The sequence below is a fragment of the Psammomys obesus genome, unplaced genomic scaffold (genome assembly GCF_907164565.1).
Source record: "Psammomys obesus unplaced genomic scaffold, mPsaObe1.curated_primary_1811, whole genome shotgun sequence".
NCBI lineage: Eukaryota > Metazoa > Chordata > Mammalia > Rodentia > Muridae > Psammomys > Psammomys obesus.
The window spans coordinates 12,019,057-12,046,732 of record NW_026596149.1 but is presented as its reverse complement, the minus strand read 5'-3'; the positions used below and the strand labels follow the sequence as shown (position 1 = coordinate 12,046,732).

The 27,676-nt window shown below is 39.5% G+C and overlaps 1 protein-coding gene across 2 annotated transcripts in view; it reads right to left on the bottom strand.

Moving 5' to 3' along the window:
* Positions 1-27,676, bottom strand: part of Usp6nl (USP6 N-terminal like) — a 129,727-nt gene that overhangs the window by 101,389 nt on the left and 662 nt on the right. Inside the window, exons 1-2 of one of the 2 annotated variants that reach the window (XM_055593897.1) lie at positions 26,219-26,251; positions 15,572-15,663 (exon numbers count right to left, since the gene is read on the bottom strand). In XM_055593897.1, the coding sequence (XP_055449872.1) occupies positions 15,572-15,575 (4 nt within the window). In that variant the 5' untranslated portion in view covers positions 15,576-15,663; positions 26,219-26,251. Of the gene's footprint in view, positions 1-15,571; positions 15,664-26,218; positions 26,252-27,676 lie in introns of those variants that run through there. The other variant, XM_055593896.1, reaches the window with a different exon arrangement.

Sequence of the window (27,676 nt, the reverse complement as noted above, 5' to 3'; positions counted from 1 at the left end):
TGGTGAAAATCATCACCACAACCCACATCCAGAGCATTTGAAAACTTCTTTAAATGATCATAACATTTGGTAAAGACTAAGGGCTTCTATTCTAGAAGAATATCATGCTAACTATACAAGGATAAGTAAGCACAGAAGGTACAAAACACAAGGATATTAACACACACACACACACACACACACACACACAGAGTGGGCCAAAAAAAATATATCAAAATGGTACCAATAATTTTTCCTCTAAATCAGTGGTTCTCAACTTGTAGGTCTAGACCTCTTTCACAGGGGTCAGGTAAGACCATCAGGAAACACAGATATTTACACTATGGATTCATAACAGTAACAAAATTACAGTTACAAAGTAGCAACAAAAATAATTTGTGGTTGGGAGTCACCACAACATGAGTGTGGTGGTTGAACGAAAATGGCCCCAAATGGCCCTGTAAGCTCACAGGAAGTAGCACTATTAGGAGGTGTGGGCTTGTTGGAGGAAGTTAGAGGAGGGCTTGGAGGTTTCAGAGGCTCATGACAGGCCTAGTGGCTGTCTTGTCTTGCTGCCTTCAGATTCAGATGTAGAGCTCTCAGCTACCTCTCCAGCACCATGTCTGCCTGCATAACAACATGCTTCCCGCTGTGATGATGATGGACTGAACCTCTAAACGGTAAGCCAGCCCAAATTAAGTTATTTCCTTTATAAGAGTTGCCATGGTTAGTGTATCTTCACACCAATACAACCAAAACTAAGACAATGAGGAACTATATATTAAAGGGTCGCAGCATTAGCAAGGTTGAGGACCATAGCTGTAAATAGTAGCATTATAAAGAAACATTCTTCTTTCTGCTATATTTTTACAGTAAATGTAATCTACTATTTGGCTATTATTTCTTTTGAAAGAGGGAAACACCTTTTATTTTTAAAAAATTCATCATCTTATTAAGAAATATGTATGCACACTCTTACCCAGCACTAGATTCTGCGTGCTACAATACTCACCTCCCACTAGTGCCAATAGTGGCACTACTGTCACAGAGTAACTAACAGCTTCATTTACTTGCTTACTTCATTTTGGACTCGAGGCCTGTTCCACAGGAATAAATTTCATGCCTAATACTGCAACTCTGATCAAGCTCCTGGCTGACAGGCCATACACCCCAAGGTAAAACTTGCTGTTGTTATTTTGTTAAATGGTCAAACTATCAAACTGCCTTCTAAATACTTGTTTATATCCATAGACTTAGGCTACATTGACCCTTCATTAGAGAAGCTTCTTGCTGAAGTAGGCAGCTGTCAGTGGAGAGATAAATATCTGGCCAAAATGCTGAGAATAAGAAAATGAGTGTTCACCTCTAAATGGAGCATGTGTGTTATGCTCCCCTACCCAAGGCCCAGGTCATCACAGAAGAGGAAGCAGAAAGAATGTAAGAGGTGGAGGACAACGAGGAGTACTATAAAATGCTGTCTTCTGGACATGACATGATTATCATACCCATGAAGTCACGGTAGCTATGGTTTATCTGCACAAGACTTGTACAAGATCAAGTCTGCCAAAATCCCAGTACATATGGGTTTATGATCTTTCGGCATCATGCCTTACTGAAAAGCTAATTAATGGCAGTTGATAACTGCTCGGGGAGATCATTCTTTTTTGAGATGTAGCCAAAAACCATGCTTCTCTGGATGACCTCCCACCCATGCACATATCGGAAGCACTAACTGGACTTAATGATTAGAAAAGACAAAGTTGGGAGGAAACGTGTTGGGGAGTGGGGAGACATTGTAGGAGCTGGGATGGGGGAAGGAATGGGTGGTAATAACAACAACAACAATAATAATTGTCTGTCTGTGTTAAAAATCTGCGACTTTGAAGACAGAAAGCATGCTATGGTTGCCCTTGCAACAGGCTAACTGCAGAAGCTGTGAGCTGCTGGTTTCTCTAACTCTTACCGGCTACGCAGAAATTCTAATCTTCTTCCTACATTTGTACACTGGTTATAGACCATCATCCCCCAAACCAATAACTTTTTGATAAGCCCCAAAATGTTGACGTACTTTTTCTCACCAGCATATCCCAAGAATGAGACAAGAAGGGAGAGATGCAATGACTGGAAACAAAATCACTGTCTACTCTGCCCACATCAGACAAACCAACTTCATCCATCTACTTTTTTTCTTTTTTGTTTCTGTTTTTGTTTTTTTTTATTAATTTATGTTTTTTATTAATTACATCCCAGCTGTAGTCCCCTCCCTCCCTCTTTTCCTCCCATGCTGCTCACCCAGTCCACTGATAGGGGAGGTCCTCCTCTCCTGCCATCTGACCCTAGCCTATCAGGTTTCATCAGGACTGGCTGCATTGTCTTCCTTTGTGGCCTGGCAAGGCTGTTCCCCCCCTCAGGGGGAGGTGGTCAAAGAGCTAGCCACTGAGTTCATGTCAGAGCTGGTCCCTGTTCCTCTTACTAGGGAATTGGAGACTGAGGTACCATGGGCTAGTTCTGTGCAGGGGTTCTAGGTTATCTCCATGTATGGTCCTTGGTTGTAGTATTAGTTTCAGAAAAGAACCCTGGGCCCAGATTTTTTTGGTTCTGTTGCTCTCCTGGTGGAGCTCCTGTTCCCTCCAGATCTTTCTATCTCCCCTTCTTTTATAAGATTCCCTGCACTCTGTCCAAAGTTTGGCAATGAGTCTCAGCATCTGTCTTAATATCTTGCTGGGTAGAGTCTTTCAGAGGCCCTCTGTGGTAGGCCCCTGTCCTGTTCCCTGTTTTTTCCCTCTTCTGATGTCCAACCCATTTGCCTCATCCATCTACTTTTACCATATGAAAATACTGGGCAAAAACACTGCAAGTGAAAGAATCAATATCAGAAGGTGATTTAATAGTGAATGGTAGAAAAAAAAATTAGACAAAGAAAAGAATTTTTTTCCTAACACTTCTCATTCACCAAAAGAAAAACAGAAAAAGAAAAAGAAAACAAACAAACAAAAAAAGACTGGATTTGGTCTCTTATGCTCTTGTTCATTTAGTAAAATCATAAACAAATTTTCACTGGGGCATCTTGTTTGCCCCTAAGTATGAATAAGTCCAAAAAAATCAGCGTATTACTAAAAAAGAAACAATAATTCTGTATGCACAGCAAACAATACTGTAAGTAATTCAAACCAACAGCACAGGATCTTAAGGAATTATAAAATTAACTTCATCCTACTCTTCTTTTTGTTAATATGTACCTTGAAAAGATTTTTCTTTTTGTTAATATGTACCTTGAAAAGATTTTTCTAGGAGAGATAGCTCAGAGGTTAAGAACACTGGCTATTCTTCCAAAGGTCCTGAGTTCAATTCCCAGCAACCACATGGTGGCTCACAACCATCTATAGTGAGATCTGGTGCCCTCTTCTGGCAAGCAGGAATACATGCAAGCAGAACATTATATAAATAATAATAAATAAAAAGATTTTTCTAATTAATAAAAATGCTATGTTCTGTGTAGAAAAACAAAAATAATCAAGAAACAACCTCTCATGCCTGCCACATAGAATAAACATTATTTAACAATTGAACTAGGTTCTCCATGCTATTGTGATTACAAAAATGTGATAGTGTACAAATACTCCTTCTAAACATTTCATCAACACCATCTTTAGGCAATTACATGGACAAGGATGCTGCACTGTGCTCCGCATAGAAAGTCTTTTGATCTTATGAGTAACAACCCAGCATCTTTTACCCTTGGCAACAGTTCAGATAGTTGGTTGGTTTTTGTTTGTTTGTTTTTCCACCAATTTTCAAGATAATATTTTTACTTTCTTGGAAATGCACTTTACAATTAAGCTAGCGTCATATTTCCCCCAAGGAGAAAAATGTGAGAGGCCATATTTCTCATGACAAAAAAATATGCTGTAAATACTCAAGATGACAAATGACCCACAAATTTTTAAAAAAGGACTACATAAAATCAAATTATAAACCCATTTCTAAAGATTTATTTATTTATAATTTATACAGTATTCCACCTACAAGAGGGCACCAGATCTCATTATGGATGGTTGTGAGCTACCATGTGGTAGCTGGGAATTAAACTCAAGACCTTTGGAAGAACAGCCAGTTCTCTTTAACCTCTGAGCCATCTCTCCAGCCCCCAATAAACCCATTTCTAAATAATACCTTCTTTTGAGTTAGCAAATTAGTAGGCATACTTTATCACTCCACTGAATTTTTAGAGGAAAGACATGCCATTCTGTCCCAGAATTTCAAAAATCAATCTCTATAAACTTGACATATAAAATACAACATGGTAGTTATTAAAAAAAACTACACACTATTTTCTCTACATATTTTCTTTATTTTAATCCACTTAAAAATGAACACTGGGGACCAAAGTGATGGCTCAGTGGTTAAGTGTACATACTAGCCTTGCAGAAAACCAGAGTTCAGTTCTTGGTGGTCATACCATGTGATTCAAAAGCACCTGTAACTCTACCCCCAGAGGATCCCATGCCTTCATACACACACACACACACACACACACACACACACACACACACACACACCCTGAGGACATTGCTGCATAGTGGTATCATGTTTGCCTAGCATTACACAGAACCTAGAAATACAAAAAAAAAAAAAAAAAAAAAAAAAAAACCCACAAAACATTATGAAAAGTTTACCAAGGTTTTCAGAGATTTTTCACTCACAGAAGAAAAACAAAGTAAAAAAAAAAAGGAAAATGAAAGTAAAATATTTTGAAATTGCTGGATATGAAAGGAGTCACAAAATATGTGTTGAAATGGTGACAACAATATCCTTCTCTTACATAAACTCAGAACAGCAACAGCAACTGTGTATAAACAGAAGCACTTGTTTAATTAGCATCTAAAACCAATCTTTAAAAATATTTTATCCAAAGGAAATACATGGCCAGACATAGTGGTACACATCTGTAATGCCAGAACCTGAGACGCTGAATGAAGACACAGGGTTTCAGGGCCAGTTTCAATTAGTTTGTCTCAAAAAAATTAATTTTGATTATGAAAAGCAAAGAACTTATCAAATCTGTGGCTCAGTGGGAAAGGCCTTAAATATGTTTAACTTCACAAGCAGGAAATACAAATATTTCCCAACTTCTCTCCACAACACTGAAAATATATTAAGCTACTGACTACACACACAGAAGCAGCAGACTTTAAAGGAGACTGTACTCGTTTATACAAGGTGTAACCTAACACATAGGTGAGCCACACACTGCACTACACAGGAATGATCAGTCTCGTCCTCTTCTGCCAACAGCAACAGGCATGAAATGCCCAACGTCAAAGTACTCACTGAATTGCCATGAATGACTCCGGCAAGCAGGGGACAACGTATTTACCTACTCCTGTTGAAAGGCAGTGTCAATTAAATTAGGGCATACATAGTACATTATAGCGGGACAAAATCTAATTTCCAAATTAAGAAATTGAGCTTCTGAAGGTCTGTCTTTGCATAGAAATGAACTTTTCTTTTGAGCTTTCTAAACTAAATAAAAATGAACACAACTCGAACATAAAAGAAAAAAAAAACATTTTGTAGCCATAGTAAGAAAATTTAACTACAAATTCATTTTCAAAATCAACAACTCAAGAAAACTCATTCAGGCAATCTGACACTACTGTAGAATGTCAAAGCTATCAAATAAACATCAGCATTTTTTTTTTTTTTTGTAGTTTGTTACCACAAAAAGATATTTCTTTCAAAAAGCATTTAGGTGAATGTTTATAGACTTAAAATTAGTAATTCAGTGAACATCACAGTTCAGATCAAATGTTCACACACACATATATAAAGCATGTTATTATAACCATTGCTTTGATAAACACTAAAAGTATGTGAATATACATGGTATACACGTATATTCTAACAGTCAAAGGCATCTGTCATTTCCCTAATATGAAATCTATCATCAACTTTGCACACTAAGACAACAGAAAAATGAGATAACACACAGCATCCTTGACAGATAACAGATTAGGCAAAGACTTTTATATATTCTCCACTCTTCCTCCTTCTCCAAAACCTGTGTCAACTCTTCCTTTTCTATATAGCAAATGTTACCCTCCTCTAACCACTCACTACAAAATGACCCATGTCCCATAAAAACATGAAATCTCTATAAATACACACAGTATGTTTCATAGTCAATCTTAGAAGTCCAAAAGGTAATGTCCAAGCTCAAATCCATTTTTCAATAATCACTTCAGAAGGAAAGATCTTTTTCAGAAGGCAAAAGACAGTACTAAAAACTTCAGTACAGTCTAGCCTAAGGAACAAACACTAGCTGTAAGGGTACAGGCAAGTTCACCTTGGAGTCCTCTATAAAGATGGTTTTATCTGAGCCACTGTAACTGACCAGAAAACAGGGACACTTTTCAATAAGCTAGGACACATCAACACCTCTAAGGATTATTAATAATTATGAAACTAATTACAATAACAATCACAGAACTGTAGCTTTAAATCCATATATAAAATCCCAGATGTACTGTGAATGAGGTTATATAAAATATGTACTATTTTCAACAGTATCAGATCATCTGCAAATCAGGAATGGTTTCTTTAACACAGTAGGGCCACAAATGATACTTCCCACTCTCAAACAATATTTATTTTAGAACTGTTGTCATACTCTTGTGATGTAAAAGGAAGTTAAAGAAGATAAAGTAGGTAACTTTTGATGGCGGTATTAATTTTTTTAAAAAAGGACGGAGACTGGAGAGGTGGTTCAGAGGCAAGGGCACTTTACTTGTGGTGGCCTCCACGGGCTCAATACTTAAGTCACTAGAGAATGGCACTATTTAAGGATTAGGAGGTGTGGACTTCTTGGAAGTGTGTCACTGGAGGTGGGCTTTGAGGTTTCAAAAAGCCCACTGCAAACCCAGAGTCTCTCTCTCTTCCTGCTGCTTGTGGACGCAGCTGTAGAACAGCATGCTGCCATGCTCCCAGCTGTAAGAACAGACTAAATCTCTGAAACTGTAAGCAACCCCCAATTAAATGCTTTCCTTTGAAAGAGTTGCCGTGGTCACAGTGTCTCTTCACAGCAATGGAACACTATGACACTGCTCTTTCCAGAGGACCAGAGCATAGTTTCCTATACCTATACTGAGCAGCTCACATTGCCTATAATTTCAGCTCCAGAGGATATGACACCCTCTAGAAGGGAGACTTCCCTTCTAGTTCTGTGCTCTAAAAGGCCAGGTTTATGTTTCTTGTTCTCAGCTCTGTTCTAAAGATCAACACAGCAGCAATGTAATGCAGACGCTCATTACACATACTAAAAGAAAAACATAATCTTTACTTACACAAATTTCTAATTCTCTTCCTTAAAGTCTGTTAAAAATTCAAAACTCATGACTTAAAATATTTTAAGAAACTAAGTTATAGTATAATGTGCCTCAACGTTATCACCTTTACACATTTGAATTGCTTATTTTTATAACACCCAACTGAATTTTCTAGGTTTTGCTATACCTTGTAATTATTAAACTTTTACCAGTTGTACCTACACATGACCAAGTACCTGATATTTATATTAAAATAACTTTCTAAATCTTACTTGGAAATCAGAGTCTTCATGTTTATTTACTCAATTTTCAGCTGAGGAAAATTCAAAGGGATAAAGAGGCATGAGGTTATGAGAAAGACTAATTGTCAGTGATGCAATCTCAATGTACAGATAAATCTCTGTAACTGTTTTATTTATTTATAATTAAGGCAATTATACTGAACATAACTATACCATAAACCATCAGAGAATTTGTTCAATAGTATCCTGAGATTGTAGTCAAAATAATGCAATACAGCAATTCTACTAGGAGGAATCTAAATAAAAGCCAAATACTGTCTCTTTACAAGGTCACCTCATGTTCTACACTCATGTTATTGTTACACTTTTCCTACCTTTGTAATAAATGCAAAATAGACAGTAAAGTAGAATAAATTGTTTCCTTTTGCAAAAAATGTGACTCCTATTTAATCAGTTAAAGAAATGACAGATGTTACTGCTGAAGAGCTAAATGAGGTGGCAATCTATAGACTATCAACCAGTTCTTCCTCTTCCTCCTGACAGATGCCCCAAGACAGGGGCATTACAGAAATGTCCGGATCTAATCCAGAAGACCTCACACACCACAGAAAGAGCACAGAAAGCTATCACTAAGGATAACACATGGGATCTGCTACTGTAAGCTCACACAAAACATCATCCATACACACATACTTGATTTTGACCAGTCATACACAAGCATCTCCTGACCCTGTATTTACTAGACCATAAAAAGGGTAACCAGGGAAGACCTCAAACAAGACTAACACATCAGTCCCATTTCCATTCCATTCTTAAAGACATCACAGCTTCAAATGTCCCATAATTTGATAGTAATCTCAGCAAGTATTAAGTATCTGACCATAATCTTTTATATTTTCTTAACATTTAATACCTAAATGCATTCTTCCTATGAAAAGAAAATAACCTGGTGCAACTGCAGTGTTGGAGGTTGGTCTGATGCTTATATTTTGATGCCAATTACTGGCCCTCAAGATCCAGTTACTGCCTGGATACACCTATCCTTGTGTAAACTTACCTGATTGGATGATTGAACGGCCTGTACCTGGGCAGGGCAGAACTGGGTAGGCATGGACAGGAAAATCATAGGAAACGGATGGACAGGAAGAGAGGAGGAAGGAGTTATCCACGATGGGTTAGCATGGAGAATGAACCACGTGGGCTAGGAGGAAGGACTCTGAGGATGGCGTGGTTGGAGAAAACACCAAGATAAAAATATAAGCAAGTATTTATAAGCTTATGGATGAAGGTAGCCCAGATAGGAATGGCTAAGGCAGATGGCATTGGATGGGGCTGGGAGGTGGATAGAGAGGTTACGAAAACAGTGTAGTATCTGCCCAGCCCAAGGTGAATAGGCAAGTATACAAAGGTGACTGTGTCTTATTTGACTGTGATAGTGGGTTAAAGAATATCTCAGTAATAATTATAGGACTAATAATAAATAACATTATATAGCCCAACACCAATTTTTTTTTTATTTACAACATTGCAGAGTTCATAAATCAATGGTAACCCATTAGAGCACTGGTTGTCAACTTTCCTATTGCTGAGACCCTTTAATACAGTTCCTCATGTTGTAGTGACCCCAACCATAAAATTATTTTCACTGCTACTTCATAACTGTAATTTTGCTACTGTTATGAACTGTAATATAAATATCTGATATGCAGGATTCTGATATGTGACCCCTGAGCAAGGGCTGTTCGACTCCTGAAGGTGTTGCAACCCACAGATTGAGAACCACTGCATTAGAGGTTTTGTTTTTCACTTGACTTCCTAATTTCTGGGCCATAGTCATAACACAAGGACATCACATTTCCATTAAGACAGATATACAAACAAGCCTGACTAGCAATATGACTCAGTGGGTAAAGCTATTGCCAAGCATGAAGATCTGAGTTCAGTCCCCAGGACTGACATGGTAGAAGAGAACTGACTCCTACAAGTTGTCCTCTGACCTTTACACACTTGATATGGTGTGCAAACACACACAGTAGGCAGACTGACAAGCAGATGACATATACTCAAAAGACTAATCTGTAGCTCAGTGCATGAAGTGAAGTACAACTGTGGAACAAGAATTGGAAGATCTGCTCACACTACTTCTGACCTGTTCTGACATCCAGCTTACATGCAGGCTACAAAGACTTTCCCTTGCAGGAAATTTACTCTCTCCTTAACTCTCCAAGAAGAAAAAAAAAAAGTAATACCAAAATACCATTTTACATCAATTTGGAGAAGAAGGACAAAGGCTAGGAAACCAACTTCCCGGTCCTAAGGAATAAGACCTTCTTCATACATACTGATGGTAGAGCTTCCCTTAACAAGAAATGTCTACTTACAGGAAATGAAGCAAGTGATAACACAACTGCTGTGGAAAAAATAAAAGGTGGATGTCAATCATAAATTTGCTCATTACAGACCATATAACAGATACTATGCTGTTCATTTTCTTTTGATAAATAATAAATAATATTTTCAAATAGAAAAGTTAGAAACATTAACAAAAAGATGTGGACTTTTCTAAATGTTACATCATTTCTAATCATAGACTCAAGAAAAGAACTACAAAAATCAAAGTTTTATGAAATCATAAAAAATAAAATAAATAATATTAATTTTAAGTATTCATTCCTCTGAAATCTTACTGCCAAGAGAACCAATAAAATGGACCAGCGAACATGCAGCGGTCTCTAGAACAATGGGACTTCTCAAGTGGTCCAGAAACAAGTGTGGGGCACCACAAGCAAGCCCTCAAGCCCTGACACTGTTTTTCCTTACACAGTAAAAGGTCTACCCAGCCTAATCATACCACCCCAGGTACAAGGCTTGCAAATAATGCAGTCCAGTCCACACACCTACAAATAAATAAAGCTGGAGGCTGTGGGTAAGTAGGTCGCAGTGGACTGGCAATTAAAAACAACAAACCATTTGCCCTACGTAATAAGGCTAGTCAGAAACAAAGTGTTACATCCCAGGCCTCTGGGGCTCTGGGAACTTGAAGAAGACTGCCATTGTGAAACTGTTCTCTCAAAGCATGTTAAGATTCTCCTTAAGAATGAATTGTCTTCAAAAAAGTCATTGCACACACAAACACACAGAGACTGACGGCACGCACAAGACCTGCACAAGGTCAAGCCATCCGAAACTCCCAGCATGGATGAAACTCAGGCTCACAAAGCCCCATCTGTATCTGAGGAGTTACTGGCAAGTGACAGCTGACTGAGGCAGAGACAGTTTTCTTCACTGATAAAGCCCCGAGAGGCTACCCTTGCCCCAATAGATGGTGCTATACCTACGCACACATAGGCAAAACTAAGTGAACTCTGTGGGTTTAAGAAAAGAGAGAAGACGAAGCTGAGAGAGAAAAGTGGTTAGGAATAAAGGGAGGAGCTGGAGGAAAGGGCATAGAGTGATCCGATCAAAACATATAATATGCATGCATAAAAATCTCAATGAAGAAACTATAAAAGAAAGAAGTGTCTTAAAACCATTAAAGTAAACCACTAATCTCTATTACTACTAAAAAAAGTACTGAAGTTGATTCATGTAACAAATTTGTATATACATATTTGCAGTATATTGTATGTCTAAAAATTTATTCTTACGGCTAGCCTACAAAAGCTAGTAAATAATTTAGCTTTGGAACAATAATATGCAAATGGCTTATAATTTTAACTAATGAAAGTAACTTTAGAAGCTGGAAAAGCTACTACTACTTTAGTAATTTGTTTATACTAAAACTAAATGACTTTTAATCAAAGAAAACCAAAATTTCACCAAAAACGTTTTAATTATAAATAAATGACTTTCAGATAGAAGAAGCATGTGAAGGAGAAAGGAGGATACAGCAGAAGATACAGGATCTAAAAACCAAATGATTCCATACTCAGTGGCTGAAAGCAAACAATGAAGTGCGATTGGGAAGAAGGCAGCAGCACGCTCTTCTGGAGAGGCGTTTGCCGGCACTCCTCACGGCTCCCACCTTGTTCTACTGCTGTCAGTCCAGACAGGAGACGACATTCTCACCAGCAGCTGCCGCACAGCCTTGCCTGCCCACAAAAGGCCAGTTCCCCAAGCATCTACAAGTTCACCTCTTACAGTAAGAATCACTGCAGCAGTACTGAAGATGTCGGCTCAGTGATGGAACAGACACACCAGTGTTTAAAAGTACAATTCAACTTAAATTTTCTTTTAATTTCCAGCCTACTTCTGAAATATGAAGTTATTCTATTTCTAGGTAGCCTAGAATTGTTAATTGTTAGTTAACTCTAGAAAGAATTGTTAACTAATATTTAGAGAAAGTATTTATTACTACCAATTTTTCCATGACCAAGACTAGCAGACGCCCTAAGCCATCACTGAGGGACTGGTGATCTACTCAATTTATAACATTATCTGCTAGAACACATGACACAGCAAATTGTCGCCACTCCACTAGAAAACCATCAAAACACTATATCAAATGTCGTGTTCATTTCTTTTCCACAGCTGAATGAGAGATGTTTCCTATGCAAAAGCAACCTAAAAAACACAAAATAAATAGATAACTAAATAAGCTCACCCCGTTATCCAGGCCAAAGGGCGAGATCAAACACGACATGTTACATACACCCCTAATTGACCTCATCAGAAGAGAACTGATATCCAAACAATTTACAAAACACATGTAATTAATTTCAAAGCAAAACTTTTCTGACAAAAGTAAAAGATACAGTAGAAACTAAAATTTAAAAATAGAGAAAAGTTTCAACATGAAGCTTTGAAAAGAAAATTTAAGTATACATAATTGCTTTTATTTTGTGCTTTTTTGTGTTTTAAACATACCCATCAATATAATCACTAAATGCTGTTACTGTGATGTACGAAAACTTGTCTTGCTATCTCTATTAATAATCTAAGAAACCCACTTCCTTTATTTCCTCTTCAGCTTTACATGATAAAATAAACTAAATAGGGCTGGAGAGATGGCTCAGAGGTTAAGAGCACTCACTGTCTGCTCTTCCAAAGGTCCTGAGTTCAATTCCCAGCAACCACATGGTGGCTCACAACCATCTATAGTGAGATCTGGTGCCCTCTTCTGGTATTGCAGGCACACATGCAAGTAAAATGCTGCTTAAATAATAAATAAATAAATCTTTAAAAAAATAATAAATATACTAAATAAATGCAAACTATGCAAATACTTTCTCACATTAAGAACTCCCTAGAAACGCAGCACATTATGGCCACTGCAACACTCCTTAGACTGCTTATTATGGTGGTCTATTGCAGAAAAACTTCTTCTACATATATCATCAAACTGTCAAGAAAAAGAAATGTAACCCAATATGACTCAAACAAAGTTTGCAAAAAAGCAAAGTCTAAGAGTGAGTTAGCAAAAGCAAACACTGTCTGAGTAACCAACTTTTTAAGTTCACAATAAAGTATGTATTTTTCGGAGTCATTTCTCCAGAATGAAATGACTTTCTTAAGTCACCCCCATCACTGAAACCTTTAACACTATATGACCTGCTGTAAAGGACCAAGTGCATGACTCCTTTTCCTCCAGACTCTGCTCTCACAATGGCCCTTCCCATCTCTATGCTACAATGTTGAGGCACTCGGTGCACCTCAGTGGAGTCGACCTTCCTGCTCACACTGTTCCGTCTACTCCTCTACATTCTCTACGCACAGTCTTCTCAGAAGAACACCTTGAAATTCATCCAAAAAATATTACTACACAGAAGATCTACCACAAACTAAAGATGCAAGTATTTGTAGTATTTATTTAGTACCTAAATGCCAAAAATAGTGTTTGCCTTCAAAGAACACACAGATCACAAAAAGAGGCCAACAGTTGGCAGATGGCCTTACAGTACACTGAGTATGCTACAAGCACAACAGGCTTGCCTCGCAAGTGAAGGGGACAGGGCGTGACAGAGAGGGACTCAGAACTAGGATAATAAGCAAAGGCTGACTTTTAAAATGACCTCTCATGGGAAATATGGAGTCTGACTGCATCCTAACACTAACAGTGAAACCCCAGTAACATGCTTCATCCTTGAGGTTCTGCCTCTCACACAGAAGACACACAGAAACAAATACTTTAACAAAAGAAATAAGACAAAGCACTACAATGACACAGCTGTGCCCCAAAGCATGTGAACACATCTCTATGGAAGCTGCTCTGTGCCAGGGCAGGAAAGGCAGCAGGAAACTATACATACAAGCAGGGTCAGCATCCACTCTTTGCGTCAAACCTGGAGCAACGTGGTACTCCTCCTCACTGCACAATACTGGAAAAACTCTGCCAACTGTACAGAAGCCACGGCGGGAGACAAAGATGCTGACCTAATACCAGCTGACTGGAGGCTGAATCCGTGATGTCTCTAATGTCACCACGGGGCTGCTCTGGGCCACTAACGCAACCTAATGCTGATCTGCGAACTCTAAGGCCAGGCAGAGACAATGACGCATCTGCTAGACAGCAGGGCCAACAGGGAAGACATAAAGCCCATTAGTGTACGACTGCTGAGCTTCAGAGTTTTGGCCACACCAGCAATATCCACTCACAAACTCACTCAGACAAAATTGAAAAAGTACTGAATGATGTAGAAAAGACTTCAAACTAAGCCATAAGAGATCTTCAAAGACATTATGGCATTTTTTTTTTTTAATCTGTAGAAAAACCAAAATGAGAAAAGCTAGTGGACATTTAAAAAAAGAACCAAGTTTAAATATAACAAATAAAACATTTGAAGTATTAAAACAAGACCCATTACAATAACACCTAACAAGTCCCATCCCACTACCACCTTCAATCTCACAAGATCTGACTCCTGCATGAAGACACTGAGGGCAGAAAATGAAACCAGAAGTTGCCTGTCCTCAGAAACTCCTGTAACAATGATGCTAACAGAACTATAGAACTACAAATACAAGTCTGGTCAATTTTCAAAAGCGTTTTATGTCAAAAAAAAAAAAAAAAACTTTGCTACTTTCATCTTATTTTTGATAACTGACGACCGTCTTCACTAGAGTGGGGTTTCTATGAAATAACCTCATACGAGTTCATGAATGGAGTTGAAACACTGCACGCAGCTCCTTCAAAGCCTGGGTCTGAGTGTCTCTAGCAACTCACCTTGTTTACTCAAAGTACGCCACTACAAACAACAACAACAACAAAAAAGACACAGTAGCTATTTTAAAATCCAAAGGTGACGTTCTGAAATAATCTTTAGTAGAAAGACTCAAACACTTCACTATAAAACTAACTAAAAAACATGGAAAAGGCCGCCTTGATTCATATTAAGGTAAACATAACCAATATAAAGAATATACAAAAAAGTGTAAACTAACATTCTAATAAGGAAATGCTCACACTATCCTAGTTTTCATTATCAGAAAGTCTGTACTTCCAATGGCCATTCAGGACCCCATTTAGAATAAACCCCAATTCTTTCTTCCCACTCTAAAGCAAGCAGTACGACAGTCAAATGCAGTTCTGCTCACAGCAGAAATGAACAAAAAAAAGACATATGCTTAAAATTGAAAAGATTAAAACTTTAATCAAACCTGCTAAGTCCGATACAAGTGTCTACCTGTGCCGTTAAAAGCACTCATATACATATACTGTTATGTGGTTTTACATAAATATATTAAGCCACGTTGCCAATGATGGAATTTTACACAGTAAGTCCTCTCTTAATTATGGTCAGCTACAATATTCCCTCTCATATTTTTAAAATCATCCCCCAGGAGAAAACACAGAGCCAACAGAAGCTCTTAAATGATAGATTTAGTGGGCTAATGTGCTAGCACCACATTCCCTATCACATCTAACTTCCTAGCATCAGCCAAGCATCAAAAGATGTCTCTCCTGGCCTTCCAAGAGACATGTGAACAGCACTAGGGAGAACGAAATTAGTCTTTCAGGAAGTGACATAATAGTAGCATGTTTCTTCTTTACAAGGCAGCAGAAATTAAGCCACGCAAGATACTTACTCATGACTGGAAAAGTCTCTGTGTATTGTCCCAATCCAGTATTAAGCCAAAATCTACTATCCAGGGTTTCTCAGAGGAATACATATCCTGTTCTAAAAAAAAAAGAAGAGAAAGAAATCAGATTTTCTAAAGGTCAATATTTAAAGTTTCCTGAGAAGAAATGAAAATAACTTTAATTCGTTTTTTTCTATCTCTAGAACCCCTAGTCATCCTCTTTTACATATAAAGACTACTACTAATCACCATCCAAATCACAGGTCCCTCTTTCTGAAACAAGCAACTTCAAGAATTAAAAAATATTTGAATGGTAATTGCCATACAGGAGTTTAGTATGTACAAGGCAACTGCCACACAGGAGCTTAGTGTGTACAAGGCAACTGCCATACAGGAGCTCAATATGTACAAGCAATTGCCAGATGTTACTATGCAGAGGGCAGCTGTGACATAAAGCTTAACTTAAGGCTTTAGTACTAAACGTATTCCTTCCCCATTCCCAACTAAGAAAGCCAAGAAAAAGAAGAGTGCTCTGCCCTGGATAAACACAGCAACTCATGTTGGTTAGATCTATTTAACCGTATACCAGTCATTTATATAAGTCTCAAATAATGACCACAAAAGTTATTGCTATCAACTTTCTTTAGTGATGCCATTTCTTCATTATAAAGCATGTTCATGTTTATCCAGTTATGTCCAGCACATATCTCCCCCCCCCACCCCAAAAGACAGGGTTTCTCTGTATAGCTCTGGCTGTCTTGGAACCCGCCCTGTAGTCTAGGATGACCTCAAGCTCATAGAGATCCACCTGCTGCTGACTCCCAAGTGCTGGCATGAAAAACATGTGCAGCCACTACCCAGCAGTACATATCCTTTCAGTACATACTAAGTATTTTAAAACTATATTTGGTAAATAAGTTGAAACTTTTAGATGTAGTTCTTTTCTCCCAAGTATAACGTAAGCATTGCTTTATATTAATATGGGTGTCAATATTAAAACACACTTGACCCTTGTTTAACATTTGTAGTCTAACCCTTCCTCTTTTGATTAACACATTTTTAGATGAGACAAAAGTACTAGAAGTTAACAAAAATGTGGATGTATAAATGCCTTCCTAGCTCTAATACATAATTTTACAGCTCTATAATTCAATACAAAATGCACACTTGCATAACCCTCTTCATAAACCAGTAAACTACATCCTACAATCGTGGAAAGCAACACTTAACTTTCTAAATCACTCAAGGAGACAGCAACGCTGTAAGGCCCTCAGCTATGAATCAAAGTTAGGATAACACTTTAAAGATTCAGTTCACTGTACCCATACATTGTATTTGGATTACGTAAGATGCAGGAGAAGCATGCCTTTACACAATGTAAAGATTGCATCAGCATGTGCAAGCACCACATGCTGCCTACACTGTAGTTAGCAGTGGTATATAATCATAGTTCTGCCATCCTGTCACCTGACCCCAGCCCACAGGCTTTCTTTCATCTGTGCATTAGCTGGTGATACCATTTCCAGATAACCCAATTAGTGTAGCAAATCTACTATCGAATAAAACCCCACTTTAGCTTCAGATACACGTTCATATTTTCTCACAATAAGTACACTTCTTGATGGTTCTGCATTAAGTTTATTGGGTTTGATTTCCCTTCTTGGAAATTAAGTGGCGGAACATGCTGAATGACAATAGGGAAAGGCAGGCAAATGTCACAAAAACACAAAGTTCATAGAGCCCCCAAGAGTCCACACACATTCACATTTGGAGCAACTACCCTTTGCCCAGGAGCTTATGTTTATATACATTTTAAATGTATTTTCTAAATGGTAATGTCAAAGTACCTTTTAGGATGTAATGCCTCCTTCCTGCCATACCATAAGATGCCAAATAAAACCTTAGTCTGGTATTTAAGATGTAAAGATTTTCTCAGCACTAAAAATACTAACTTTAAAAACATTAATATAGGGGCTAGAAGGATGGCTCAGCAGTTAAGAGAAACTGCTGTTTTTCCAGAGGAACCAAGTTCAGTTACCATGATCCATGTCAGGGAGTCACAGCTGTCCTTAACTCCAACTCCTGATGCCTCTGTCTAGCCACCTCAGCCACCTGCACTAATGTTGCACAAACCCACATGCAAACAAATATACTTACAGATAATTAACATAATATTTTTAAGTCAGGATAATAAAACTTACAAATACTGGATGTACAGACTTACCATATAAGGCAACAAATGCACACAAGTCTTACAGTTTACAAACATGCAAAGCATATATTAGAATTTAACGTATGGATCCATGGAGCGACTTTTTTTCCCAACATAATAATTTTATTGATTATTTGGGAATTTCACATAATGCACCCTGATCGCACTCACTTCCTAGTCCTCCCAGGTCCACCTCCCACACTTGTGACCTCTCCGAGCATGATCAAACCTCCAGTGGCCAGCCCATGGAACAACTCTTAGCAATGTGCTTAGGGATGGCACAGTGAGGTCACCTGATCAAGGTTCTTTGTGCGAATCACAGCTTCAAAGCAGAGGTCTGCTCTCCAGGCCTACTCCCATCTACCTTCAAAGCAAGCTTTTCTCAGTGACCGAGAGGCTCGGTTGCACTAGCACACAAGACAAAATATTCAGGCTTTCTTTCTCCTCACCTAGTTACCCTTCCCTAGAGAAGAGAAATGTATCTTAAATACACGATTTCTCATACTGGGTATTTGTAGTAGTTCTGCAAAATCCAGCATTTATCTTACTTTGTTGTTGTTTTGTTTTGTTTATTTTTCAGTTTTTCCAGACAGGGTTTCTCTGTGTAGCTCTGACTCACTCTGGAACTCACTTTGTAGACCAGTCTGGCCTTGAACTCAAGAGCTTTGCCTGCCTGTGCCTACAGGGAATTAAAGGTGTTCACCACCTGACCCAGCACTAATCTAGCTGCTCATGTATTGGGTGTGTCAAAATGTCTTCCTCCCCAGACTGGGGACTGGGGCAGAAATGACTACACCTAATTGGAGGCTGTAAGAGCGCCGTTTGCCTACAATGTCTTAGTCTGCACAGCAGCATTAGACATGTACACCCAAGAAGGCTGCTAGCCCCAAAATAACACAGAACTGAAGAGAGCCCACAGCTTATGACCAAACAAAGCCAAACTCAGTCAAACTCAGCCAAGGATGCAGATCTCTGAGCTAGACATGTCTGCTGTCAGCCAACGAAATTCTGTGGTAATTACATCATTACAGCCAAAGATGCCTAAGCCAGGGGATAGAGACACTGACTTCCAGGGACGGGGAGCAGTTACGAGCAAGTACTGCTTTTGCAGAAGACAGAAGCTTGATTCCCAAAACCCATGTCAGGAGGTAAACCTCCTGACACTCCAGATCCCAGGGGATCCAACACCTCTGGCCTCTGTGGGCCCAGTAGAGGTGGCACATGCCTTGAACCCCAGCACTCAAAAGGCAGAAGCAGAAGGATCTCTGAGTTCGAGGCCAGCCTGGTCTACAGAATGAGTTCCAAGACAGTCAGAGCTACACAGGAAAACCTTGTCTTGAAAAACAAGAACAAAAAGAAAAAAATAAAATAACTAAAGCTTCAAGTTAAAAAGACTGCATTCAAAATTCTAGGCACATACTAATTATAGGAAACAAATCTAAACAGGAAAAGCACATAGAGGCTAGAAATAAAGACACATAAGCAGAGTTGGCGAATACCGACTAATATAGAGAGATGTGGCTATGGAATCAATTCCATGTTTGTGTTAGGATGTAACTAGAAATGACTGTGGAGCTGCGGGCAAAGCTCAGCAGTAGAGCACCTACCTGCCAAACACAAGGTCCTGGGTTCAATTCCCAGCATCACACCAAAAAAAAAAAAAAGACAGAGAGAGAGAGAAAGAGAAATTTCCTAGCAATTTTGTCTCACTGTAAAAGAAAGAAGGCGGTCTTGCAAGAATGCTGTTTGTCGGAGCAAAAGAAACAAAAAACTAGTTCTACAGACGAATTAATTACATCATCTGCATTATGGAAGCAGTGAAATGAACCAAAAGTACGTGTATCAACAACAACAACAAAAAACTCAGAATTGTTGATACAATAATATCAAGGATACATGAAATCACTTGTATAATGTTCCAGAATACATAATGTTGACAATGCATTGTTTAGAGATGTTCACATATCTAAAAAGAAGGAAAAGAATATGAGGCTGATGCTTCCTCAGAACACACAGTTATTCAGGAGACTGGAACTGTTCTCCCACTAAAGGTGAGGGGTAAAACTGAATGGATGTCACTATGTTAGTCTTCATGCAATACAGAATGTCTTGTATGAATCCTGTATTGTACAGTATTCCAACGCAAAAGAAACAACTTCCCAAAAGTACAGAAAATTTAACAACAGCTAACATAAATATATGCAGCTATACATATAAAGGTGTTAAATGCAGTTATAACCTCTAAAGAGTAATTAAGAGACAGAAACAGTTGCAGTGAGTCACTCATTCCTTACAGGTAAAAGAGGAATACAAGTGATTGACGGCTCTACTACAAATCTGAGGGAGTTTTTTGTGAAGCTTTGTTTACCCAGGAAGACCTGATTAGACAGTATCCGCATACAGAACATCTGGCTACCCAAAGACCTGTATTTGTGTGTCTCACCACTGGAGCTCCCACCTCACCTTCACAGCTGTACAATCCCTCTCCAGTAGCTGGTTTTTCTCCTATATTTATGGTTGTGAGCCTAGCCTTTAATGGCTGAGCCATCTCTTGAGCCCCAGTAGCTGCTTTTTCGACATTACTATTTTTTTTAAAGTCATTCCTCTCTCCCCTCCCAAAAATGCTTACAAAAATTTCCTTCATCACTGCATTAATTATAACATCACAAAATTTTAAACTCAGGTGTCCAATAATAAACAACTGAAGGGACTGTTCATTATTCATAGAGTCTCTCACACTGCAATGGCCTTTACCCACCTTTATCACAGAATCATCAAGAAAGCAGTATCAAAAAGTAAGCTTCACCCAGCTAGCATCTGTTTTCTCAAAGGCTCACAAGCCAAGACTTGTGACTTCAGTTTTCAAACTTAAAACAGACGACATAAGCAGACCTGGAAGCATATGCCGTTAGCTCAGCACTGAGGAGGCTGAGAAGATCTCTAGGAATTTGAGGCCAGCCTGGTCTACAGAGCAAGTTCCAGGCCAACCCAGGCTACTAAGACACTGTCTCAATTTTTTTTTAAATAATAATACATTTTTTATTTTTAAAAACATACAACATATAAATTTACTAGGCAGGCAACAAGCCCTTCCTAGGCATGGCCAACAATGCTATGAACAAAATACTACCGCTTGCAAGGTGTACGTTATAATAATTCTAGCACCTTCCTTTCTTAATTCAGTCCGTTCATTAGTCCTACTAAGTATGCCAGGGCAGATTCCCAGGTGAAATGTGTTATTCTAGATGAAGAAATCACCCCAGTTAGTACCACAAACATTACTCATTAAGAGATATCTCACCCTCGTAGTTACACAATTCTTAGACTTTCTATAAACAATACTCTAGAGCATCATAGACCCATAAGACACAATACTAAATTCCCATAGCCTGGAATCTTTTCCCATCACAAGGAAAGTATAGAGAATCTGTCACTGACAGTAAAAAGAGGTTTGTTTATTTTGCTCACTAAGTCAACAAGATATTTCCTGCTACTGAGATCAAAGAATGAGATGGGCCCAATAGTAAAACGGTTTCTTTCAGCAGTTTGTTTACACGTGTATGTTAATAATGCATGAGATAAGGATAAGGTCAAATTTCCTTTCTTGGGTAGAATTTTAAGTTAGGATTCCAGACCGGCTTATCAAATTCTAGTGGCTTCGTTTATACTGGTCAACAGGCACTTCAGAAAGCAAGCGTCATTTCTAAAACCTTCTTATTTCTATCATCAGAGAGAAGAGGGCAGCATATAATGTTATATTTGCCATATGCACTTGATATTTCTATCATATCAGAACTGTGCAAAGTGGCTAAGCTCCACAGATAAAGCTAAACTGAAGATCACAGTCTTTTCTGGAACCTGGTATCATTAAAATTCCAGGTTGCCATCTACAATGAGCACTAAAGTAGACATCATGATTTAAAAGTAGACATAATTCTAAGACCTATATCCAAGGAATTTGTAATTAACTAAAATCTAAACACTAGAATACACTTATCTGCTCTTTAAATAAACATTAGTTCAATGCTACAATATATAAAACTTCCCAACTAGCTTAGGACACAAGGCAAACTTAATCCCAACCATCCTGAAGCCAACAGAGTAAATTCAGAACAAAAGCACCAAGAGAAATCGGCTGGCAGAAGTGGCAATCGGGGCTTCTGTGTATTCCAGGCGCTGTATTACCTGGGAATGAGTAAACTTAGAAGCCAAAGATAGATACAGACACAGAGATCTGAGGTAGTATGGATGAACTGGAAGTTAGCAAGATGGTGGCCGGCTGTATGCGCGCCCTCGCAAGGAAACCACTACAAGGAAGTCCACCTGGCTTCCCTGGGTCCATGTGTGCAGGGTCAGAGTTAAATTCTCCAGGCTGACTAGTGCCCAGGAGTATCACAAGATCCTGTCTGGAAGATGTCCTGGTAAACTAAAGATAAAGCTTATGTGCATATTAATAGTCCTAATACATTTTTGGGCTCATAAAATAAGAAAGTTGAAACACAATATTCAAGTTCTATTTGTAACTTGTGTTCTTTATGACTTTAAAACTAATCATAATTAAATGAGAAGCTGAGAAAGATTCTAATTTTCTTAGCACCAACTATCACAGTAAATGTACTAAAAACAAACCAGTCTAAAATGTTCCACTAAGGGGGTGAGGCGAAGACTGACTTGACCCCTGAAGAGAAACAGTCAAAGAGACTGTTAATGATGATGTCATCAAATGCAAACCTAAGTCTGAGGGCCTACAGAATATCCTTCTGGCAGTCCTCCATGAGGACAAATTATCTACCTTGGAGAGAAGTTTGTTTGTTTGTCTGTTTGTTTGTTTTTTGTTCCTAGTCAGGAAAATGAACCCCACCAAGTCTGCAGAATGAGCTTAGAATTCAAACAGATATTTAAGTGCTGACTGTCAACAAAATATGATCTACAGATGAGGGAAGGAGGGTGGAATTGGGAGGGAATGAGGAAGGGGTCTACAGCTGGGATACAAAGTGAATAAACTGTAATTAATATAAAAAATAAAAAATTAATATGATATACTTTGTTAAGGGGCAGTGTTTGAAGTCTTTAAAAAGAAATTCCTAAAAAGAAAAATCCAAAAAGCTTTCCTTAGTAATTAATGTACATATCATACATACATATGGTATTCAATGTACATTGAATACATACCATAAAATGCTGTTCTGAAAACTGCCCTAGTTCTGCACAATCACACCCTTCTACATAATCTCTATTTCCAATAACTAAGCATCCAGCTGAGTACCACACATGAAAGCTTTAAGGGCTGGGAAGATCGCTCAGGGGCTTAAAAAAACTGTTTGCCAGGCAAGCAAGAGGACTGAAGTTAGGATCATCAGAACCCATGTAAATGCCAGCTGGGTAATGGCAAGGGATCCCTGAAGCACGTTGGCCAACTTGAAACCAGCAGAAATAGCAAACTCTGGTTCAACTGAGACACTGTCTCAGTGAAAAGGTAGAATGATATAAGCCTCCTGGTACTGGCTTTGGGCCTTCACATGTGTGCCCACATAAGCATATGCATGCACACACATGGCACAACATGCACACACACATCCAAGAAAAAGAGAAGAAGAAAGAAGGACCTGCAAGTCCCCAACGGTAGAAACAGACCACCTTTCTCCCTAGAAGACAAAGAGCTGACCCAACAATCTACACCACATGTAGTTTTAAGATACTAAAATACCAAGAATATAAAGTGGCACCAACACTGTGAACAAATGTTTGCTAAGTAATTACTAAAGCTAACTGCATGTCTACCTACTGGTGAACAATTCCATCCCTAGGAATAGCCAAAAGGAAGGTGTTCATATATCCAACAAAACACACAAGACCATTCAAAGCAGCCTGAGCAGCTAGGAGCTGAGAACAACCCAATGCTTAGTAAAAAGTGGAGTGGGCAAATTGTGAAATAGTCATGGACTAGGCCACCATTATGCCAATCTATATTTTCTGATAACTACAGTATGATCCTGCAAGATTTTTTAGAATATTTTGTCTCCCAGTCAAAAAATAGGGCCATTTCCCTTTTCTTTACATGATGGGCATTTCACAACTCTTCAAGTAGTAATTAATACACAATAGGTATTAATACCACAGGGGTGCCAAGTCTAAGTGACAAGGACAATATAGCTTCCTTGTGGCTCACTCCCCAAATTCTCTATTTTCTCTCTCTCTCTCTCTCTCTCTCTCTCTCTCTTCCCCTTGGAATCCAGGCACACAGTTCATGTGAGCAACCTCAAGCCATACTGCAAGACTGAATCTAAGTGTCCTGTCACTGACTCTCAGACATAACAGCAACCTTTCATATAATAGTAGGCCTAGCCTTCAAGCACCCCTCCTGAAACGGAGTGAATCACACACAAGCACTGCCCAAACTACAGATCTGTGAAGAAAGCAAATAATGCCATTGTTTTAAGCTATAATCTTGAACAATTTTTTAGGTAGCCAAAGTAACTAAAACAAATACTGGGCAATATAAAGAAACAGCTACAAACAACACAAATGAAATTCGCTTATATAATACAATGCTGAATGAAAGATATCAAGCACAAAACAGTACAATGAATGACATTATTTCTACGAAAAAATAAAATAAAATGCAAAATTAACCTTAAGTGATGGAAAATTAAGCCCTAGTCTCAAGATGGGAAGAAGGCATTGATTGGAAACAATTGTAATAAACCTCTGGGACACAAGAAATACTCTATAGAGTATTTCACTCTATAGATTAAATGAGTAATTACAAAGTCAATTATATTATAAAAATTCTTCAGGATATACATCTAAGACTAGCACACATTGTTGTACATTAACAATACAACTTTTTCAAAGGGTATACACCCAAGAACTAACAAGATGCTAAGAAATGAGTAATGAGAGCTCGAAAGAGATTGAGAATCCAAAATGGAGAGAGAGCATAGCACCCTAGGGCTTCTTTATCCCGGAAAACTGCTGCCTGATCAGAACAGGCAGCTGAGAGGTTACACTTTACGAGGCAGCCCTGAACAGGCAAAGGGTCACAGCGTAGGAAATACCAAGTCAACCATCCCTTGATTTCAACTAAGACCTCAAAAAAACAACTTCCAAAAGAAAGGACAACTTGGAAGTAAACTAAACCCAAGCATAAACGGGGGAAGGCGGGGAGGTAGAGAGGAGGGAGGGTTGGAAGAGGCTGAGGCTCACTGGCCAGCCAACCAAGCCTCATCAGCAGGGCCAGGTCTGGGTCACTGTCAAAAAACCAAGGTGCTTCCTAGGAACAATGCAGAAGGCTGGCCTCTGGCATGCACATGCACCCACATGTGATCAGGTGCCTACACTTCCTGCACGTGTGTGCACACCCATATCAATAACAAAATTTAGGAAAACACTTAGAGCAGCAAACATTCTCACGTGACCTCCAATCAGTCTCCCTGATTCTATATACACTCTTTCTCGCCCTCAAATATCCTAATTTTACAGAGAAGCTTTCAAAAAGTGTGTCATGAGGTGAGCGCACCTGTAGATGACACTAGGCTGACTCTGCGACTCTAATTCCCACACCCTCTAATGGAGCCTGTATGCTCTATGGAGGAGTGCCACAGGTCAGACTCTCTTCCTCTGTGAGTCTCATGGTAACTGTAGAAATGGTGGAAACCTTTGAGAGGGGAAAATGACTCTAATATATAATTAGATCACATCTGCAAGTGGAAACTGCATCTCACAAGTCACACTGAAAGGACACACTACGTCTGTAGGAATTGGTCTGAATTGCACTAGTTACAGAACAAAGATGTTAAAGAACTAAACTCATCCAGAAAATGTCTCATTCTCTCTACCTGAAGTAGCAAGTCTTCAAGTTTTAGTATTTTAAATTCTTTGGCTTACTTCTGAACTTCCTTAACCGTTTTCAATTTTCACCAAAATCCTCCCAGTTTAATACAAGGTTGAACTCACTGGCTTTTTTCACCCATCTTTACTGGCTACAAAATGTAACAATAATTTGACATGATAGTACAGCTGGGAGAGTCAAACTGCCTGGCTGTGGAGGCCCACACTGGATCTGCTGGTTCCCTCCCAATGCTTGAAGACGATCAGTCAATTTACACCCAACACCAAGTCTGACACTTGTTCTTACTGACTCGTTTAACCAGACCAGCTGTCCTCACTGAGGGTTACCTGCAGAGCAAAACACTGTTAAAGGGAGTGATGAGGGCTGGGGAGATTGCTCAGTGGTTTGGAACACTTGCTGCTCTTCCAGGAGATCCAGGTTTGACTCCCAGCACCCACAACCATCCATAACTCCAGTTCCAGGGGATGTGACACTCTCTTCTGACCTCTTCTGAGAGCAAAAGGCGCACGCATGGAGAAATGCAGCAAAGCACTCATACACATAACACAATAAATCTAAGAGAAAGGGGTTGCTGATGGATTATACTCACCAGAACCAAGCACAACCCAGAGCTGTACAGTCCTGTTAAAAAGTAAGTAGGGACCGGCACCAAAGCTCAGGACTCAGGCTCTGAAAGTTTGACCAAGGATGCCTCTTGAACTCGCTGAGTCTTTTAACTCAGGACACCTGTCCTTGCAATTAGGGCTGTGTATTTCCCTTAGAAATTAATTTACACTGTTATTAGTATAATTCCCCTTTTCTATTTTGACCTCCGGCTTAATGGCCTGAGGAGAGTACAAACTAGGATCGGCCATCCCCCTTAGCAAGTGAATGACACCATGCTTACAATTTCTCCTTAAAATCCTAACACACTAGAAAATATTTTGTTGATTGTGGGGCCTAACTGAAAAAAGCAATGAGACACTGTTCATCCTATGCCGGTTTACTGGTTATTAAGACGACCTAAAGAAAGGGGGAAAAAAATTAAAACTCTGCCCTAGTTCCCCACCACCACCACTGACAAAACTTTCCAGAGATTCAGAATGGGAGGGAATTAGCCAGTCGTGATCGCAACCATACTGCGAAACTTTTTTGAGCTATGAAACGTCTCATAGCTCTAATTAGATAGATGAGTGTATAGATACAGAGATAGAGATAGGTAGGTAGGTAGATAGATAGATAGAAAGATAGACAGACAGACAGACAACTGATCCAACACTAAACTATTCCGGCAAGAAGAATACTTAGCACAGTGTCCTACAGCTTCTGACTTCTTCCACTCTTCCTAAAGACTGGGTACTGCCCCAGCTCACCGAGCCTTTCCAATCCATAAGGCCACTAAAGTCCTCTACAAACGCCTCTGGGGTAGGGGAAGAGAGTGAAGAGAAGAGTCTACTACCGCCCGCTTTTCGAAAATGCTGCGACGTTAGCTAACACTTCGGGTGCTACTTTTCAAAATAAACCAAGAAGTGTTTGTTGATTAAAAAGAGGGAGGCTAGGACGAGCCCAGAGATACCCGATGTACACAGCCGTCCCACCATGGAGTCAGACCTGTCTCTCCTTTGCTCGCATTAAGACACCGGCGAGCTACCGTGCTCCCCTACACACACACACACACCCCAAACTATCCTGCAAAACTTTACAAGGGCGCACGGATTTCCAGGCTTTCCAGATCCCTCCCTCACGCCCATCCTCCCCGGGGCTGCTCCAAACAAAGTTCTTGCGGCAGCCCGGCCGTCTCTTCGGAGAACGAAGTTTGCCCGGGTCCTGCCCACTCGCGCTCCAGCACGGCGCCACCACTGAAACTTGCGAGGGAGACGCGTCTCCCCGGGGACCGAAACTTGCGCGGCGGAGGGGAGGAGGGCGGCCGGCAGGTTCCGCCTCCCGAGGGTCCGCACGCAGCGCCGGGCCCTCCCGGCCCCCGGCCCGCGCCCCTCCGCCCGCCAATCACCCCGCGGACCCCCGGCGCGCGCGGCGGCGGCGCGGGCTCCCGGCCAGCCGGCTCCGT